This window comes from Macaca nemestrina, chromosome 18, assembly GCF_043159975.1.
Source record: "Macaca nemestrina isolate mMacNem1 chromosome 18, mMacNem.hap1, whole genome shotgun sequence".
NCBI lineage: Eukaryota > Metazoa > Chordata > Mammalia > Primates > Cercopithecidae > Macaca > Macaca nemestrina.
Genome location: NC_092142.1, coordinates 88869103 through 88890130, shown reverse-complemented (window position 1 = coordinate 88890130; position 21028 = coordinate 88869103). Strand labels below are relative to the sequence as shown.

At 59.0% G+C, this 21028-nt stretch overlaps 1 protein-coding gene across 1 annotated transcript; it reads right to left on the bottom strand.

Moving 5' to 3' along the window:
- Window positions 1–2953: 2953 nt before the first annotated feature.
- LOC105488875 (tubulin beta-3 chain-like) lies at window positions 2954–19575 on the bottom strand. The gene is given in 5 exon segments (XM_071085149.1): window positions 2954–4176; window positions 4998–5108; window positions 6287–6395; window positions 18091–18238; window positions 18611–19575. Coding segments are annotated over 5 exon segments (2394 nt in total). The 5' UTR covers window positions 19561–19575; the 3' UTR covers window positions 2954–3100.
- Between the last annotated feature and the right edge of the window lie 1453 nt (window positions 19576–21028).

The window sequence follows — 21028 nt, the reverse complement described above, 5'->3', positions numbered from 1 at the left end:
CAAAGTGGGTGGGATGACCTCCGACCCAGAGTTTATTGGACACTCTCTGAGCACAATAGAAGAAAGGAAAGTCGCCCTGAGTTAGGCCTGGTGAGCTTCCTTCTGGGCTCCCTGAATATGGTGGACCAGACAAACAGGGAGAGTCTGCGGAAACTACCATCAGTGCTCTCAGGGATCTCCTCTGTGTATACAAACTCACAACAAAGTAAAGACAAACAAAAGGCCCTCAGAGCCAGGATTCTAGACCAGATTACAAATCCAAAGATCATTTCTCTAAACAGCTCCCCTATTCTCTGTGCAACTGGGGAGAAACCTCCCCAAACCGAGGCTCCTCTTTCTACAATCTAGAGCCGGACGGTCCCCAGGACGGGTGGATCATGAGGTCAGGAGATTGAGACCATCCTGGCTTACACGGTGAAACTGCATCTCTACTAAAACTACAAAAAAAATTAGCCAGTCATGGTGGCAGGCACCTGTAGTCCCAGTCACTTGGGAGGCTAAGGCAGGAGAATGGCGAGAACCCGGGAGGCGGAGCTTTCAGTGAGCTGAGATCGCGCCACAGCACTCCAGCCTGGGCGACAGAGTGAGACTCCGTCTCAAAAAAAAGAACCAGTGCCATGTAAGAAGTGGTTCCAGCCACCACCCCTCCATGTGAAGGGATGGCCGGGCAGCCGTGCGGAGCAGCCGTGCAGAGGACAACCCCAAGAGTGAGGTGTGGAGGTGTCAGAGCTTGCAGTCGCCCCCTCCTGACACTGAGAAGCTAATACACTGTATCTAGAGAAAGGATCCCTTGGCCGGGCGCGGTGGCTCAAGCCTGTAATCCCAGCACTGTGGGAGGCCGAGATGGGCGCATCACGAGGTCAGGAGATCGAGACCATCCTGGCTAACACGGTGAAACCCCGTCTCTACTAAAAAATACAAAAAACTAGCCGGGCGCGGTGGCGGGCGCCTGTAGTCCCAGCTACTCCGGAGGCTGAGGCAGGAGAATGGCGTGAACGCGGGAGGCGGAGCTTGCAGTGAGCTGAGATCCGGCCACTGCACTCCAGCCTGGGCGGCAGAGCGAGACTCCGTCTCAAAAAAAAAAAAAAAAAAAAAAAAAAAAGAGAAAGGATCCCTTGCTGTTTCAGGTAGATTTGGGGTGATTTGTCACACAGCAACAGCTGGCAGAGGAGACAGATCCCTGGCCCTGTCCACGCTGGGGGTGTCAGGGCCAGAACTCGAGATGGTGGCCTCTGGGGCTTCTAGTCCTGGCACCTGAAGCTAGGGCCTGCAGTGCCCATGGCCTGTCTTCCTCTGAGCCCATTGCCACGTTGAAGGGTGATTCAAGAAGAAGGGGCTGCTCTAGGCCGGGCGTGGTGGCTCAAGCCTGTAATCCCAGCACTTTGGGAGGCCGAGACGGGCGGATCACGAGGTCGGGAGATCGAGACCATCCTGGCTAACACGGTGAAACCCCGTCTCTACTAAAAAATACAAAAAACTAGCCGGGCGAGGTGGTGGGCGCCTGTAGTCCCAGCTACTCAGGAGGCTGAGGCAGGAGAATGGCGTGAACCCGGGAGGCGGAGCTTGCAGTGAGCCGAGATCGTGCCACTGCACTCCAGCCTGGGCGACAGAGCGAGACTCCGTCTCAAAAAAAAAAAAAAAAAAAAAGCCGGGCGCGGTGGCTCACGCCTGTAATCCCAGCACTTTGGGAGGCCGAGGCGGGCGGATCACAAGGTCAGGAGATCGAGACCACGGTGAAACCCCGTCTCTACTAAAAATACAAAAAATTAGCCGGGCGCGGTTGTGGGCGCCTGTAGTCCCAGCTACTCGGGAGGCTGAGGCAGGAGAATGGCGTGAACCCGGGAGGCGGAGCTTGCAGTGAGCCGAGATCGCACCACTGCACTCCCGCCTGGGCGACAGAGCGAGACTCCGTCTCAAAAAAAAAAAAAAAAAAAAAGAAGGGGCTGCTCTCAGGGAACCACTGGGCAGAACCTGGGGGACTAAGGCCGCTGATGTCCATCAGTTCCAAGGGGCGGGGCGGCAGGGAGGCAGCTGTGGAGGGCTCAGGAAGTCGGCCTCTCTGGGCTCCAGGCTCTTTCCCTGTAGGAGGATGTGGGGCACCAGGTGAGCAGCTCCACAGACCATGCCTTCCAGGTTCCTGTGTGGCTGGACACCAAGTATCGTGCACCCCAGGAAGGGGCGGCCAGGGGCGGGTGGACTGACATGTCCCTCCTGGCAGCCCAGGCCTGGGTCCTGTGGCTGCATCTCCCTAACCCCAGCAGCCCCTCTCAGGGCCCAGTCCCGAGACACCCAACACACCATCTTTTTCAGGCAGCGCTCAGGGCCCCCTTCCCTACCTCCCTGGTTCTCACCCGAGGCTTCAGGTCTCATGTCAGTTTCCACCCCAGCAGGGTCCACCTACCCCAACTTTCAGCCTACAGAGAAATCTCGGGGTGCAGCCTGCAGACAGGTGGGAGAAATCTCGGGGTGCAGCCTGCAGACAGGCGGAGAAATCTCCGGATGCAAGCCACTCTGTGGGAGACCAGGAGAGGAGTGTGGGTTTGTTTCTAAGTCACAGGAGGGCTGCATCTCGGGGTCTAGAATGAGGCTTTATCTAGGTACTTCCCATTCCTTCTCTCGGGTTCCCCGTTTCCAGGGTCTCCCCATGGGCTGTGCCTTGAGACACCTTCTGGTCCCAAGCGCAGGCCTCTCTCAGCCACCAGCCTGGGAGAGGATGAGCTCTTGCCTGCCCACCCGGGCTCCATCGACACCTCCACCCACGGGACACAACTTTCCGGAATAAAAGGAAATCTCTGGCACCAAGCAAGGGTATCTGACAGCAATAGATTTATTAAGTATCCCCGAAAATATAAACACAAACCAGTAAAAAACAAAACCATAAAACGTCAGGCCTGGAGCTGCAATCAGACAGACAGGAGCAGCACACACATGGCCCAGGTGGGGAGGACGAGGCCGTAAATACTGCAGGAGGGTGGCAAGGGAGCCCTAGGGCAAGGGGGAAAGCAGGGTACAGTGTCGGCAGCAAGATGGCTCTGGGGGTCAGACACTGCTGACCTTGGCCCCGGCCGCCACCTGCCCCTCACTCCAGCTGCAAGCAGCTTCACTTGGGGCCCTGGGCCTCCGACTCCTCCTCGTCGTCTTCGTACATCTCGCCCTCCTCCTCGGCTGTGGCGTCCTGGTATTGCTGGTACTCGGACACCAGGTCGTTCATGTTGCTCTCGGCCTCGGTGAACTCCATCTCGTCCATGCCCTCGCCCGTGTACCAGTGCAGGAAGGCCTTGCGCCGGAACATGGCCGTGAACTGCTCGGAGATGCGCTTGAACAGCTCCTGGATGGCCGTGCTGTTCCCGATGAAGGTGGAGGACATCTTGAGGCCACGGGGCGGGATGTCACACACGGCCACCTTCACATTGTTGGGGATCCACTCCACGAAGTAGCTGCTGTTCTTGCTCTGGATGGCCAGCATCTGCTCGTCCACCTCCTTCATGGACATGCGGCCCCGGAACACAGTGGCCACCGTCAGGTAGCGGCCGTGGCGCGGGTCGCAGGCAGCCATCATGTTCTTGGCATCAAACATCTGCTGGGTGAGCTCGGGCACGGTCAGGGCCCGGTACTGCTGGCTGCCCCGGGCTGTGAGGGGGGCGAAGCCGGGCATGAAGAAGTGCAGACGGGGGAAGGGCACCATGTTGACGGCCAGCTTGCGCAGGTCAGCGTTGAGCTGGCCAGGGAAGCGCAAGGAGGTGGTGACCCCGCTCATGGTGGCTGACACCAGGTGGTTGAGGTCCCCGTAGGTGGGTGTGGCCAGCTTGAGGGTGCGGAAGCAGATGTCGTAGAGTGCCTCGTTGTCGATGCAGTAGGTCTCATCCGTATTCTCCACCAGCTGGTGGATGGACAGCGTGGCATTGTAGGGCTCCACCACTGTGTCTGACACCTTGGGCGAGGGCACGACGCTGAAGGTGTTCATGATGCGGTCCGGATACTCCTCACGCACCTTGCTGATGAGCAGCGTGCCCATGCCGGAGCCTGTGCCACCCCCCAGCGAGTGGGTCAGCTGGAAGCCCTGCAGGCAGTCGCAGTTTTCACACTCCTTCCGCACGACATCCAGGACTGAGTCCACTAGCTCCGCACCCTCCGTGTAGTGACCCTTGGCCCAGTTGTTGCCAGCCCCACTCTGACCTGTGCAGGAAGAAGAGGGGTAGGGGACAGGGGTCAGGGACTCTGCAGTCCAGACCTCCAGCCCCTGCCTGAACATCCCAGGGCAGCCATGGCAGCCCTGTGCCCATTCTCATTTCTGTAAAGTAGACCCCACTGAGCACCCGTTCTCATACCCGCTGTGGCTTCCCTGAGTCAATGCTGCTGAGTGCTGAAGACAAGGGCTCTGGACAGGGTCTTGAGAACTTGAGGTCACACCAGAGCAAGGCTCTGCCTTCTGAGGGGATCCTGGGTGAGTGGATCAACCCTCCTGCTCCAGCCCACCTTCCTTCTGACTGACTGTGCCAGGAGCCTAAACAGCCACCCCAGAATCCCTGGCAGTTGGGCACTGGATGCGAGCTGGCATCTACCAGTTGGGTGTGCTGAGGCTGGGAAGGCAGAAGTGAAGTGAGGCCCTCCGGTTTGTGTGGCACATCTATGGCCCTGCCCCAGGACACAGGCACAAGAACGTCCTGCCCTCTTGGCCGCAGCAAGGCCTCATTCTCCTGGACCCTGGAGTCCTCTGGAGGCCCCATTCCGTCTCACCAGCTTTCTAGCAATTCTGTAAGCTTCTGTCTGCTTTACACTTCATTCCACTTGAAATGCATGAGTGGTTTCTGTTCTCCCCACAGAACCCTTTCTCTGGGCCTCCAATGCCCAGCTGTAAAATGGAGAGATCAGTTCTCACCCTTCAAGATCGTGTGAGGAGCTGACCATTCCTTATTTCTGACAGCTGCCCCCGTGCACCGACCTGGGCTTGCATGTCATACGGTCTGCCATCAGAGCTTGGAGCAGGGGAAACTTACCAAAGATGAAATTGTCAGGCCTGAAAAGATGTCCAAAGGCCCCTGAGCGGACACTGTCCATGGTTCCAGGTTCCAGGTCAACCAGAATGGCCCGAGGCACGTACTTGTGAGCTGAGGGGAGAGAAGGGCTCGGTGATTTGGGTTACAGAGGGCCAGAGCCTCTCCCTCATTCTTTCTAAATTCTCTGCCTGCCTGCCATCCTGCTGCTCACATCCTAAGAGCCTTTACTCTGAAGTCAGAGAGTCCTGGACCAAAGGCAAGCTTGAGCAACTTTCTTCACCTTAAGCCTCACTGTGTGTAAGAACAGAGCAGGACAGGACGGAGCAGGACAGGACGGAGCAAGTCACACCCCCACCAGGCGCAGGGGCTCACGCCTGCACTCCCAACACTTTGGGAGGCCAAGGCAGGTGGATCACTTGAGTCCAGGAGTTCAAGACCAGCCTGGGCAACATATCGAGACTGACTCTATTAAATTAAATACAATTTTAAGTCACATGTCCATGTGGGCAGGTGGGTGTATCACCACTTTGATATGGAAATCACTTTATACCAGTTGCTAAATAGCCCCTGACTAAGCCCTCCAGGTGACCCCTTCTCTAGACCCTCTTACAGCCTCCAAAGTCTCTGGCCCACCCCATCCCTGTCTGTGCCCCTGGACACGCAAAGGCCCTCATGGCACTAATATGTTTGGCTCTCACTTTTGTGACTGTGATTTGTTGTCTTTATTTTGTGCCTCTGGATGCCCGACATCCACTTATGCCTGCTGGCATCTCGGCCAACCCATGGGAGGACAGAGATGCTGAGGAGACCTGGTCAGTCCAGGGCTGGGATGGAGAGGCTGGGGTGGGGAGGCTGAGGTGGGGAGGCTGAGGTGGGGAGGCTGGGGTGGGGAGGCTGGGGTGGGGAGGCTGAGGTGGGGAGGCTGAGGTGGGGAGGCTGGGGTGGGGAGGCTGGGGTGGGGAGGCTGAGGTGGGGAGGCTGGGGTGGGGAGGCTGGGGTGGGGAGGCTGAGGTGGGGAGGCTGGGGTGGGGAGGCTGGGGTGGGGAGGCTGAGGTGGGGAGGCTGGGGTGGGGAGGCTGGGGTGGGGAGGCTGAGGTGGGGAGGCTGGGGTGGGGAGGCTGAGGTGGGGAGGCTGGGGCGGGGAGGCTGAGGTGGGGAGGCTGAGGTGGGGAGGCTGGGGTGGGGAGGCTGAGGTGGGGAGGCTGGGGCGGGGAGGCTGGGGTGGGGAGGCTGAGGTGGGGAGGCTGGGGTGGGAAGGCTGAGGTGGGGAGGCTGAGGCAGCCACTCACAGGAGGCCTCGTTGTAGTAGACGCTGATCCGCTCCAGCTGCAAGTCCGAGTCGCCCACGTAGTTGCCGCTGGGGTCGATGCCATGCTCATCACTGATGACTTCCCAGAACTGCAAACAAAGTGGGAGAGGAGGGGTCGGCAGGCGGCCCATAACCCCGTCAGGCCCTTGCCCTTGTGAAGCCTCATAGCCCTTGGTGCAAAATGAGGGCTTTTGACCCAAGGCCTCCACGAAGAGAGCCCCACACTCTGTCATCTGTCAGAAATCGCCCTAATAAACAGGCACCTCCACACCTGCACGTCCAGTCCGACCACAGCTCCAGGGTGGGTCAAGGTTCAACAGACCCACACCCAGGCCCCCAGGCCCAGCTGTGCACCTGCTGGCAAGGGCCTGGGCCAGCTGATCCCTCCACGAAGGGCGTTGGTAATAAACACCCTGAGGGATGGTTTTTACTACCCCCCTCTCTTCAGAAAAGGAAACTGAGACAGAGAGAGGGTAGACACACCCACAGTAGCTGGTAGGGCAGGGTTCAGAGGCCCGGAGCTCAAGATCGCTTTTGGCTGCTACACTTGCCCCTCCACGTCAGAGCAAACCATGTCCAGTGATGGTGCCGGGACATTACTGGCCTCAGCCAATGGGACTCATAGGGACCCTGACAGCCAACCCCCAGCTGGGTCTGCAGAGGGGTCCTTGGGGTCTCAAATGGGTAGCGACTTGCCTGAGGTCACCCAGCCTGTCCGTGTGGAGCCGTCCCAGCTCCCATTGGTCATCCTCTCTCTACCTGCCACCTCCACCTTTCTCCCCCTAGAACAGGTGCCTATTGTGCTTCTCAGACTCTGCTCCCAAGACAGCTGCAGAGCCTAGACTCAGGGGCTGGGCCTACTGGGTTAACAGGCCCTTCCCCCACCCCTCCCAGCTGTGTGACCTTGCACAGGTCACCAGGATTCTGTGACTCGGTGTCCTTATCTGTACAATGGGCATGATGACAGCAGGTCTTTTTGAGATTAAAGTGGGTTAATCTGCATAAGGCATATAAATGGTATATGGCAAACGTAGAACTATTAGCACATATGTGTGCACACAGAGACCCACACCCCTGGGCGAGAGCAAGGCCTGCAGAGAACTTGCCACCTTATCGTGGGACACACGCTGATGGCCAAGGCTGCTGCGTCTGGGAGCAGTGTCTGCAGGCAGCAGGCCTCCTGGGACACACGCTGGATGGCTTCCTGGGGCCACCTGATCTCTCCCAATGCCCCTTGCCCTCACTCCTCAGGAGTGACTTTTAGATGAGCTGACGGGCATGAAGGCCTCAAGAACAAGGGGCGCTACACGTGAGTCACGCGCTGCAGAAAAGATTCCTCCAAAAAACAGCAGGTGAGAAAACAATTTGGTGGGGCCGGGCACAGTGGCTCACAACTGCAATCCCAGCACTTTGGGAGGCTGACGCGGGAGGACTCCAGGAGTGCAAACAAAGATGTGCTTTGGAATGGAGACACAGGAGATATGTTTTAGGATGCCTCTAGCAGGCCGGACACAGTGGCTCACACCTGCAATCCCAGCACTTTGGGAGGCCGAGGCGGGCAGATCACCGTAGAGCAGGAGTTCGAGACCAGCCTGGCCAACATGGTGAAACCCCGTCTCTACTAAAAATACAAAAATTAGCCGGGTGCGGTAGCGGGTGCCTGTAGTCCCAGCTACTCCGGAGGCTGAGGCAGGAGAATCGCATGAAGAGGCGGAGGTTGCAGTGAGCTTACATCGCACCACTGCACTCCAGCCTTGGCGACAGAGGGAAACGCCATCTCAAATAAAAGAAGGAAAGAAACGGTTTGTGGGTGCTTCTCTATGTGTGGGTGTCTCTGTTAGATGTATGGAAGGCTGTGCCTGGGGAGGGGCCCCAGACTGGGAGAACCTTCTTCTCACGGGGTGCCCTATGGTCCTGTTGGATTTTATCACGTGCACAGTGTAGCTTTTCAAAGAAAATTTGTTAAAAATAAATTTTTTTAAAACCTTAAGAACACAGTGCAATTATTATAACATGAACAGTGTGGACATGGACAGCCTCTGCTAACAGTCTCGCGATGCCAATTCACCCTGAGACTGTTGTCAGAGGTCATCTCGCCACAAAGGTCGGGGTGGATTTATTTCCACCTTTTGCGCATTTTTGTCATTGCTAAGTTTTATTCTTTTTGCATTAAGCTTTTACATTATAAAAATGAATCAGGGCCGGGCGCGGTGGCTCACACCTGTAATCCCACCACTTTGGGAGGCTGAGGCGGGCAGATCATGAGGTCAGGAGATCGAGAACATCCTGGCTAACACAGTGAAACCCCACCTCTACTAAAAAAATAAAAAAAAATTAGCTGGGCGTGGTGGTGGACGCCTGTAGTCCCAGCTACTCGGGAGGCTGAGGTGGGAGAGTGGCATGAACCTGGGAGGCAGAGCTTGCAGCAAGCGGAGATCGCACCACTGCACTCCAGCCTGGACGATAGAGCGAGATGCCGTCTCAAAAAAAGAAAAAAAAAAAAGAATCAGGCTGAGTGTGGTGGCTCATGCCTGTAATCCCAGCACTTTGGAAGGCTGAGGCAGGTAGATCATTTGAGGTCAGGAGTTCGAGACCAAACTGGTCAACATGGCAAAACCCTGTGTCTAATTAAAATACAAAAATTAGCCAGGCGTGGTAACACACACCTGTAATCTCAGCTACTTGAGAGTCTGAGACAGGAGAATCACTTGAACCCTGGGGGCAGAGGTTGCAATGAGCCAAGATCAAGCCACGGCACACCAGCCTGTGGGACAAGAGTGAGACCCTGTCTTAAAAAAAAAAAAAAAAAAAAAAAAGGCTGGGCACGGTGGCTCACACCCCTGTAATCCCAGCACTTTGGGAGGCCAAGGTGGGTGGATCACGAGGTCGGTAGTTCAAGACCAGCCTGACCAACATGGTGAAACCCCATCTCTACTAAAAAATACAAAAATTAGGCTGGGCGCAGTGGCTCATGCCTGTGGCCCCAGCACTTCGGGAGGTCGAGGCAGGCAGATCACAAGGTCAGGAAATTGAGACCATCCTGGCTGGCAAGGTGAAACCCCGTCTCTACTAAAAATACAAAAAATTAGCCAGGCATGGTGGTGGGCACCTGTAGTCCCAGCTACTTGGGAGGCTGAAGCAGGAGAATGGCGTGAACCTGGGAGGCAGAGCTTGCAGTGAGCCGAGGTGGCACCACTGCACTCCAGCCTGAGCGATAGAAGCAAGACTCCGTCTCAAAAAAAAAAAAAAAATTATTAGCTGGTTTGGTGGTAGGCGCCGGTAATCCCAGCTACTTGGGAGGCTAAGGCAGGAAAATTGCTTGAACCCAGGAGGTGGAGGTTGCAGTGAGCCAAGATCACTCCACCGCACTCCAGCCTGAGTGACAGAGTGAGACTCCATCTCAAAACAAAACAAAACAAAACAAAAAATCAGCTGGCCATGGTGGCTCATATTTATAATCCCAGCACTTTGGGAAGCCAAGAGAGGTGGATCACTTGAGTTCAGGAGTTCGAGACCGGTCTAGGCAACATGGTGAAACCCTGTCTCTACCGAAAAAAAAAAAAAAAATTAAGTTGGGCATGGTGACGCATGCCTATAGCCCCAGCTACTCAGGAGGCTGAGGTGGGAGAATCACTTGAGCCAGGGAGGCAGAGGTTGCAGTGAGCCTAGATCATGCCAGTGCAGGTGACAGAGTGAGACCCTGTCTAAAAAAAAAAACAAAAACAGAAAGGTCATGGAGGCATTTGAGGGCTCGTCCAAGCTTCCCACGTACCGCTTGCCTCCCTAATACTGTCTTTCAGGATCCTCCATTAATTTAGTTGCTGGCAGTCCACTTGAGCCGGGGACCTTGCTCCCCAAAGCACTGGGACACCCCAAATTTGTGGTTCCAGGGAACCCACCACCACCAGCACCTGTAAAGGAGGGGTGGACAGAGTAACACATCTATGGGAAGTCCTCTGCTGAGTGAGGCATGGGGCGGCAGGAGCAATGGACCAGAGTAGATTCAGGGCCCAGCATGAGCACAGCTGTGGGCCAGGCACTGTGCCTCGCAGGACCTGCTTTCTCATCTGTGAGATGCGTGTGTGAATGGTACCCACATCAAGGCCTTACCACAAAGTTTGACATGAAAACATTTAGCAGGCCGGGCGCGGTGGCTCAAGCCTGTAATCCCAGCACTTTGGGAGGCCGAGGCAGGTGGATCACGAGGTCGGGAGATCGAGACCATCCTGGCTAACATGGTGAAACCCCGTCTCTACTAAAAATACAAAAAACTAGCCGGGCGAGGTGGCAGGCGCCTGTAGTCCCAGCTACTCAGAGGCTGAGGCGGGAGAATGGTGTGAACCCGGGAGGCGGAGCTTGCAGTGAGCCGAGATCCGGCCACTGCACTCCAGCCTGGACGACACAGCGAGACTCCGTCTCAAAAAAAAAAAAAAAAAAAAAAAAAAGAAAACATTCAGCACATGTTGGCTTCATTTTGTTAAAAGGTTTTAGATACTATTTAAAGTTTTAAAACCATATGCACAGGTCACTTAAATAAAAGGGATCAGGAGGATAGAAAAAGAAATTTGTTCCCACTTGGATAGAGAGAAGTGGCTAAATGTGCACTTCAGCCTTATCTGCAATATTTCACTTTTTTTAACGAGAATATATTAATTGCTTTTGTAGTTAAAATTGTAATTTGAGATAAAGCAATAAAATGTTACTTTTTTATTTTTATTTTTATTTTTTTTGAGACAAGATCTTGCTCTGTTGCCCAGGCTGGAATGCAGGGGCATGATCTCAGCTCACTTTAACCTCTGCCCGCCTCCCCCAAGTGATCCTCCCACCTCAGCCTCCCAGGTAGCTGGGACCACAGGCCGGCGTGCCACCATGTCCAGCTAATTTTTTTGTTTTTTATTTTTTGTAGGGACAGGGTCTCGCCATGTTGCCCAGGCTGGTCTTGAACTCCTGAGCTCAAGAGATCCACCCACCTCGGCCTCCCAAAGTGCAGGGATTACAGGCGTGAGCCACCATGCGTGGCCTATGTTACATATTTAAGAAACAATAAAGGCCGGGCGTGGTGGCTCAAGCCTGTAATCCCAGCACTTTGGGAGGCCAAGACGGGCAGATCACGAGGTCAGGAGATTGAGACCATCCTGGCTAACATGGTGAAACCCCGTCTCTACTAAAAAATACAAAAAACTAGCCGGGCGAGGTGGCGGGCGCCTGTAGTCCCAGCTACTTGGGAGGCTGAGGCAGGAGAATGGCATAAACCCAGGAGGCAGAGCTTGCAGTGAGCTGAGATCCGGCCACTGCACTCCAGCCTGGGCGACAGAGCAAGACTCCGTCTCAAAAAAAAAAAAAAAAGAAACAATAAAATACAATTTTATGAACTAAGTTGTTAACATCACTACAGAAAAGGAAATCGGCCGGGCATAGTGGCTCACACCTGCAATCCCAGCACTTTGGGAGGCTGAGGCAGGTGAATCACCTGAGGTCAGGAGTTTGAGAACAGCCTGGCCAACATGATGAAACCCCGTCACTACTAAAAAATACAAAAAATTAGCCGGGCGTGGTAGTGAGCGCCTGTAATCCCAGCTACTCAGGAGGCTGAGGCAGGAGAATCGCTTGAACCCAGGAGGTGGAGGTTGCAACGAGCCGAGATCGTGCCACTGCACTCCAGCCTGGGCAACAAGAGCGAAACTCCATCTAAAAAAAAAGAAGAAAAAAAAATTGTGGCCAGGCGTGGCGGTGAGCGCGCGCCTGTGGTCCCATCCACTCGGGAGGCCGAGGATGCGGTGAGCCGAGATCGCGCCACTGGACTCCAGCCCGGGCGACAGAGCCAGACCTCGTCTCATAACCAAAAACAAAAAGCAAAAACAGAAACGTAAAAACAAAACGCAGAACCCGGCGTTCGAGGCCAGCCTCTCGGCCCGGGCGCTGTCCTTGGTGCTGACCTCGCGCCGCGCTTGGGTCCTGGGGAAAGCCGGGCCGGGCTTTGCGGGCAGCGGCCCAGGCAGGTGGCAGCGGCGGAGGTGGGAGCGGCGGCCGCCGCAGAAGGGGCTGCGTTACCGGGGCCTCTAAGCCCCTGCAGGACCCGAATGCGGTTCCCGCCCGGCCCGCGGCTCCAAGGGGGCGTTCAGGCGAGGGGGCGGGGCGAGCAGGGACGCCGTCTCCCATTGGCTGCGAGGGCCAGGCCCCGCCCCCTCCCCGCCCAGCAGCCGCGAGGAGGCGGCGCCGAAGCCCGCGCGGAAGACAAAGGCCCCCCCGCCCCCGCGCTGCCCCGCCCCGCCCCGCCCCGAACCCGGGAGGGAGGAGCACAGACCCCGGGAAAGGAGACCCCGGGGCCCAGACTCAGCTCTGCGGCGGCGGGGCAGCGTCCTGCGTCCCGCGGGCCCAGGTGCTTCTGCACAGCCCGGCCCGCCCCTGCCCCCCGGGGGTGACTGCAGGCGGCCGCTCGGCTGTCCGGGCTTCGGCTTTTCTCATCCTCGGGGCTCCTCGGGGCTGGCTGCGCCCGGCTTACCTCATCCCCGCGAGACGATGCGGGCGCGGCTCCCAGCGCAGGGGTGACCGCGGTGAGTCGTCCGCGCTGCCGCGTGACCGCCCGGGACCCGGCTTTGCTCCCGGCCTCGAGTCACCCCGACTTCCCTCTGCCCAGAGGGGCACCTTTCTGGGCACCTTCCTTCCTGCCCAGCCAGGCACCACCCAAGGACCCCAGACAGAGGAGCAGCCGCCTTGCCCGCCTTCAGCTGCTGCCCCCCCACCAGCTGTGGGAGTGGAGGCCGAGAACGGCCAAGGAACTTCCCGTCAGGGGGCGAATCCCCTACGCGGGCCCTGGCCCGGGGGAATTCGCGTGTGACCCCTGGAGACCTTCCAGGGCGAGGGTGCGGCTGGACGCAAACCACTGAGCTGCTTCCCATTGATTCCACAAGGGCAGCAGAGGAAAGGAATACGCTCTTGCCGCCCCCCGCCCCGAGAAAATTTACTTCTCTGTTGTTTGCATTGTTAAAAAGAATCGGATACTATTATTATTATTTTGAGACAGGGTCTCTCTCATCGCCTAGTCTGGAGTACAGTGGTGAGGTCATAGCTAATTGCAGCCTCGACCTCCCACGCTGAAACGATGTCCCATCTCAGCCTCCCAAGTAGATGGGGCTACAGGCGCGCCCACCACGCCAGGCTAATTTTTTTTTTTTTTTTTTCTGAAACGGAGTTTCACCATGTTACCCAGGCTGGTCTTGAACTCCTTTGCTAAAGTGATCCTCCAGTTTCAGTCTCCCAAAGTGCTGGGATTACATGAGATTCCTGATCCACCGTGCCCGGCCAGGTATTAATTTTTAAAACAAAATAAATTAAGAAAAACCTCAAAAGGAATAAAAGTAGTGGGCAAACTGAGGGCTCCAGTGTTGAGAAGCAGAGCACAAGGCAGCCAAGGACGCGGTCCAGGGGACAAGGGCTACCACTGCCACCCATGGAGCCTCAGGGGATGTCTGCATGTGGAACTGACTTCTAGGTCCCAGCTCTTGCCTGATAAGTGCCTTGTGGGACCACAGCTCTGGGCCCATCCCAGTCATAGAAGGAGAAACCCCAGGTGGGCCTCAGGGCTGCCTGCCCTCCCTCCCCACAGCGACCCCTGACCCTCCCAGGAGCAGATGCTCAGGGCAGGCTTGGCCCCAGTGACCACATTAATGAGCCCTCAGCCCCTCCCATCAGGCCAGGGCAGCTGTCAGAGGCTGCTCCAGGAGTCCTGGTTTGATTTGAGGCCACTGTCCCCCAGGCCTCCCCTCCCCCAGGCTCTCCTTGGCAGGCACAGCTGTCTCCTTGGGTGATTAGAGTCTCCCCATTACTGGGCCTCCCACCCTCAGAGGCGCCTCCACCCAGAACCAAAGTTGCAATTTACATGTCAGCCACGTGGCTGGCCCTGTTGTAATTAGCTTTTTGTTCCTGCCTGGTTTCCGTGGCAACAGCCTCCCGAGGAAGCCTTTCTCTGGCCCCTTCCCCTCTAGGACCGTCTCCTCCACCCCCTCCTTCCCAGAATCAGCGCTGCACCAGCCCTGAGCTGGGTCCCTGGCCTTGGTCCTGACAAAGCCAGCCTCACCCCATCCTCCGTTCTCCAACACTGTTCGGAGGGTAGACCCTTTGGCAAGCAGTACCCCACCCGCCCCACCCGAGCCCCAGGTTGGCTCCTGCAGGGGATGAGAACCAAGGGCCAGCCCAGCTCTCTCGCACCTGCTGTGTGACCTTGGGTCAGGGACAGCCTCCCAGGACCAGGGGACAAGACGTCCCCTTAATGATTTAGGCGGGGGTCCCTGTAGAGCTGCATCAACGCCCCTTCCTGCCTGGCCCCGACATCTGCGAGGTGGGCTAACAATGGAGGGAGGGGCGCGCCACGGTGCAGCCTCCACACCCCACAGCCCGGCTTTGTTCCCACATCCAATCCCCAGACTGGTAGACCCTGGGTGGGCGCGGTCAAGCCCCGCAGGGGTTGCCCAGGAGCGGCTGCGCCGATGGAGAGCCTGGTCCTGGACCAAGGTCATCTCGAGTCCAGGCCCAATCCCTCCAACAAAGGGACAGGGTGGGGCTAGGACGTCGAGGGCTGTTGGAGCAGGCTGGGGACATCGGGGCGGCTCTAGCCTCTCGAGGGACGTTCGATTCCTCCAGTGGGGGGTTCGGGCCAAGGGAATCAAGGCTGTGAGGAGAACCCCAGCCCACCCAAATCTGCCTACCCCACCCGTCTCACTCAAGGCTATGCTGCGGCCCCTAAAAAGAGGGCCACGCCCAGACAGGGCTCCCAGCTGCACCTGCGGAGGCCTGGTGGAGGAGGCGCAGGTGTGGAGGGGGCGCAGGTGTGGAGGGGGCTGAGGCTTCGCGACTGACGTGAGCTGCGCCCCGACAGCCCGAGGTCACCTGGGCAGGGGAGGAGAGGTGCGGGCGAGAGTCCCAGGGCGGGGGCCCCGCGTCCCGGCCGCCCGGCGCGACGCTGGGCGCATCCCTTTGTTGCAGGTTCGCAGGGGCGGGGGCGGCTGGAGGTGCGGCCCGCGGGGCACGGCGCCTCCCTCCTCCCGCCCCGAGGCCCGGGACAGGCCGGGGCGCGCAGCCTCACCTTGGCCCCGATCTGGTTGCCGCACTGGCCGGCCTGGATGTGCACGATCTCCCTCATGCTGGGCGCGTCTTGCTGGCGGCTGCGGACGGGCGCTGGCGGGCCGGGCTGGCTGCTGAGGGTCGGGGACCGCGGCCGCGCGATCTTATAGCTGCGGCCCCGCCCTTCGCATCGGCTGATGTCACCGCGGGTGGCCAATCGGGAGGCGCCGCCGCAGAATCCCGCCCGGCCCGCAGGCCCCGCACCGCGCGTCCCCGCCCGCCGCGCGCAATGCGGCGCCCCTCCCGCAGCCAAGCGTCCCCCAGCGCAGGGCCGGGCGCGGTCTGGGGCCCCCGCGCACTCGAAAGGAGGGGCTGCCTCCCAGAGGAGCTGCCTGTGGGGGCGCCGGGCTCCAGGGAGGACAATGGAAGCCCCTCTTGGCCCTGGGAACCCCGCCCCCGGCTACCCCGTCGGTTCCGCCCTTGCGACAGCCCCACCCTGCGGCTTTGTAAGGAGGGTCTTTATCCCCACGCCGGTTTAGGGACCAAGCCGCACCTTCCCAGCTCCCTGTCTTTTGGCAGAAAAGGTGCTCTGAGCTTTGCCGGTTTTGGGTGGGGGAGGTAGGTAAAGGTTGGCGCAGGCCCTGAACCCACTGAGAAGAAACAAAGCGTCCGATCAGAGCTCGGAAGGGCGCGGACACAGAGGGCTGACGGCGGCCGAGAGCGAGCTCCGTGGGTCGCCGGCTTCCGCAGTGGGGGGGCCACCTGGCCCCCTCCCGCAGGGGGCTCCGTGAAAGGCCAAAGGAGCTTTGTGGGCCCGGCCGCGCACAGCACCTGGACGTGCCACTGCCCGGTGCGCATCCGTGTCAGGAATTGTCACAAGGACGCACAAGCCAGGCAAGAACCCGGCCAGGGTGGGGGAGGGTGGGCAGCGGCTTCTATCTGACTCACTCTCTGATGTCGGAGAATGCTGCAGGGGGGCCTCAGGGGAACAACTGGAGATGCGTCTACTGGTCAGAGAAGAAGGGAGGGAGGGAAGGGCTCGCCCGCACAGCACTGACCTCCTCCTGGGCCAGGTATTACAGTGACACCACCTTATAACAAGGACCTTCTGATATTTCAGTAACAAAAATCCTTCAGGAAGGGTCTGACAGTGCACAATGCACAGACGACCCCCGTCCCCAAATCAGCATTCACTTCACACAATGAGCAGCTGCAAACCCTCCTGTGGACGCCTGTGTCCGGTCTGTGTGCACAGGACTGTGTGGGTGGCATGGCCTTGTCCCTGTCTCTCTTCTCTCAAGAAGCTCTCCAGTTCGGAAAGTCGAGAAATGGATCTTTTGTTCTCAAGAGATGCCCCTCCCTGCCCCACAGTGTGCTCAAGTGGCTGTGGCTGGGGTCTAGCTGCCTGGAGTTCCTCCCTGTCCCTGTTCAAGGGAGTCCCGGGTGAGCGTCTGGGTGCCTGCCTGTCTCCATGAGGGAAGTTTTGCAGCCTCAGGCCAGCCAACCCCTGCTCCATCCTCAGAGAGCTCTGGTGCCAGGCTGAAGGCTGACTCACCGTCCGGTCTCCCAGCACAGGCGGGCCCTGCCAGGAAGCAGCTCCCAGTTCTGAGGCTGGCAGTCAGGGCTGGAGCTGACGCAGGGGTGGGGCTGGCCAGGGGGCTGCTGACTGGGCCTGCCTAGGAGTTGGCTGATGGCAGCCCTGCAGCCTCCACTGAGCCTGTTCCGGAAAGGGGGTGACTGAGTGCTCAGCGTCTGCAGAGGAAATGGAGTTGGTCTCTTCAGCGAGATGCCCAGGTTTCAGCAGAGGGATGGCCCAGGGGCTCCACTGCTCCCTAGCACCAGGCAGCATAGTTCATTCCCAGGGGACTTATCCGCCGCTGGGCCTCTGCCTCATCCTCATCTTCAGAGGCCTCACATCCAGCACTTCCCAGGACTGGCTCAACACAGACCACCCCCGACCCCCACCCCACCTGCCCACTCCCAGAATGGCAATGCTGGACAGACAGCAGACCCAGCCCCCAGCCCGCCTGCACTGAGCCCCCTTCCAGGCATCTCAGAGTGACCAGGGATGGTCCCATTCACGGCTCATCACGGCTGGAGGGACTCAGGGCCAGGGCCAGCAAAGGAGTGTGCCTGGCTGAGGTCACCTGTGGTCACATGGAGGGCTGGGCACCCACCTCTCCTGCAGCTGGGACAGTGTCAGAGTGGAGGGGCTGGGGCCCTGCTGCACCTGCTCCTCATTCCTCTAGGCTGGGGTTTGTAAGCACGGAGAGAAACCTGAGAAGCAGGGTCAGCGCAAGCCTGGTTGGGACCTCCACACTCCCCAGGCGTTCAGGGCCTCTGGGGCTGTGGCTTCCTCACCTGGGGAGGCAGCCACGTTTTCCAGGACTCCTTTCTTCCTGGACTCTCTTGACTCTCATCCCTGCCCACCTTCCCCTCTCCTACCCCTCCACCCGCAAACTTGAAGCACTTTCTGGAAGGGGCTAAGGTGGGTGATGCTGAGTCACATTTATTACCAGACTTTCCTGGCCCCGTGCTCCCAGGCACTGGTCACTGAGTCAGGCATTTGCCAGGGCTGTCTGCCTGGGTGACTGCTGCAGGAAAGCAGGCTGAGGCCCCAGTTCCCAGTCTGAGCCTTAGAACCAGTGCTCAGGAGGGCTCAGCCCCACACCACTAGTGAGGTTTCTGCAAACCTGGTCCCTTGGCTTGAGGCAGGGATTTCACTTCCTTTGGCAGAAGCCATTGCATGACTGTAGCTGAAGCTTTCTGGTCACAAAGTCACTTCTCCTGGGGCTGTTGTGGGAGTAGCTCTTGGCACACTCTTCCACCCAGAGCCTCCACATCCCAGCTGACGAGGGCACAGGTCCTGAGGCTGGCAGCAAAGATGGGGTGGGGTGGATGCCCATTGGAGCAGGTGGAGTGCCCCGGGAGTGGGCGGAGAATGTCTCTTCAGGAGCCTGAGGTCGGCCCCTGGTGCCCAGAGCCTGAGGCCTCACAACCTCCCCATGTCCTCCTCCGTTACCCACGACTGCTGGTGAGAAGTCCTGCCTGGAGTTTTGCAGGGACCCCTCTCCCTGGTCCCAGAAGGGTCCATGCTTCAACACCTTCAGAGGTCAGTCCATCCTCTTTGACAAATGGGGACCAGGGAGGTAAGGGACTGCCCAGGGTCACACAGAAACCAGGCCACACAATATCACCACCTCCCTCTGCCCAGCACGCTGAAAGCTGCCCGTGCCGCGCTCACCAGGAGCACAGCAGCACCTCCTTGAGCGTCCTGCGGAGCTCCTGGCTGCGGAAGGCGTAGATGAGGGGGTCAATGATGGCATTGCAGATGATGAGGGTGAGAAAGAGGTTGAAGTTCTTGAAGATGCAGCTGCAGGTGGGGTGCTGGGGGCAGAGGACAATGAGTGTGAGATGCAGGAAGAAGGGGCCCCAGCAGAGGAAGAAAATACCCAGCAGGATGGTGAGGGTGGCAGCGCCTTTGAGGCCAAAGCCCTGGTGGGCCAGACGCTGCCTCTTGTGGAGCCGGGCAATGCCCTGGGCGTGCTGGCAGGCCCGGGCCAGCATGTGGACGTACAGCACAGCCATGAGTACCAGCATGGCCAGGAAGAAGACCACGAGGCACAGCAGGACGGCCGCGTGGTCGTAGTAGGCAATGAAGAGCGTGCTGCAGAGGACACTGGCCACCCAGATGGCTGCGATGGCTCGCCGTGCCCGCGGCAACGTCACGATGCTGTGGTAGCGCAGTGCGTAGAAGATGGAGATGTAGCGGTCCACGGCAATGGCGCCCAGGAAGCAGAGGCTGGACAGCATGGAGCTGCAGGTGATCACATCAATGACATTGTCCAGCTGCTGCACCACGGCAGCCCGGGCCGCCAGTGCACCGGCCTCCAGCAGGAGGGTGACGGCCGTCTCCAGCATGTTGCTCCCGCTCACCAGCAGGTCTGACAGGGCCAGGCAGCAGATGAAGCAGTACATGGGTGAGTGGAGGTTCCGGTTCTTGGCAATGGCGGTCACCACCAGCACGTTCTCCACCAAGCTCACCAGCCCCAAGCTGAGAAAGAGCCCGTCAGGGATGGACACCTCTAGGCACCGGGCTCCTGTCTGGTTGGCAGCCAGCCCCAGGTGGGGGGTGGCTGTGGGGGTGGAGTTCAGGGAGCCCAGCAGTCTTCTCTGGGATCCCTGCACAGGCATAGTCCTGTTCAGGAAGCAGGAAGGGGTCACTGGAGGCCCCCAGGTCCCCACAGGTCTCCCCCTCCAGGTGTCCTGCTTAGCTCATGGTGCTGCCAGGGGGCCTTGGGTATCCCCCATGCCTGCCTCCGTCCATCTGGGCACCCCCAGATCTGCCCTCACACTCACCCTCTCCCTGGCTGGACAGGTCAGTCCAGGCATGGCCCAGCCAGTCCAGACACCTCCTGGCATCAACCCTCTGGGCTCAAGGCATCTCACAACCAGTGTGGACAAGCCTGGTCCTCAGCTCCCTCCCTGCCTCTTCCCTGGTGGCTGCTCAGGTCCCCAGGACATTTCAACACCTCTGGCCCCCTCCTGGCCTCTGTCTCCTGCCTCCCTGGGCCAGGGTTGGGCTGAGGTCCTGGGAAGAATGGAGCCTTTCTCTGCATTTTTAAAAGTCATCCTCGGAGCCCCTCCCACTGAGGGCGGGCACATGATGGGCACGTGGCAGGGGCGTGAGCGCCCACCACGGCCCGCCTGCCACCAGGCGGTGCGCAGCACCCCGGGGGTCTGTCATGTAGCATATCTCCCTTACGTTAAAAAACACCACAGTCTGTCCTGGTCACCAGGGACCCCACCTGGCCTCCCCTCTAGGAGTCCGGGGCTTCCCTGGGACCTGTCCCCTCCAGAGGCTCCTCTGCCTCAATCACTGGCCATGGATGGCACCCCTAGGCCCCACCCCTCCCCACGTCAGCAGCTCAATGAGGACAGGGCACCCTCTGCTCTCAGCCAAAGCATGCATGGGGCAGCAACTCAGCTGTCAACGTTCATGGCAGATTTGTGGGCGGGACCAGGGAGAACTTTCCCATAATTAAAGTTCTGGAAACTGAGTGAGCCTGCAGGAACTGCACATCGCTGGGGGTGGGGGGCTTCCGGCCGGGGCAGAGCGTGAAACGGCCCAATGCTAGTGAGCCCCAGAGGAGTCGGTGCTTTTAGGCATCTCACAGAGGCTGAGGCCACTCTGGCCCCTGCCCCCAAGGGCCCAGCCTCGCCCAGCCAGAGTAGCGACCCCCTGAGCTGCAGCCCTGGGGCTGGGGGTGTCGCTTCCTGGGAGCGGACGGGCTGGGGGCACCCTGGTGAGGTCCTCAGGACCCTCCAGTCATCTCGCTCATCCTCACAGGGGCACCCGGGACGCCGCTCCCGCCCTCCCCGCGTGGCGCCCCATTTCCGCTGTGGAAGGCACCACAGGCCCTGCCCCAAGAGCCACATCAAAGGCAGACCTCTCGCCTCCAGCCAGCGCTCGCACGTGGTGCTCTGCAGGGGTTCACAGCAGGCAGGCAAGGCCCGAGACCCAGCAGGGGCGGTGGGGAGGGCCACGGCACCCAGCGCAGGCATCTTCCTGGGTTCACTCCAGGGCGTTCCCAGCACTTCCTCGCTGAGACTGTGCTGACAGCCTCTGTGCTGACAAAAAATCTTCTGAAGGTGGAAGCGG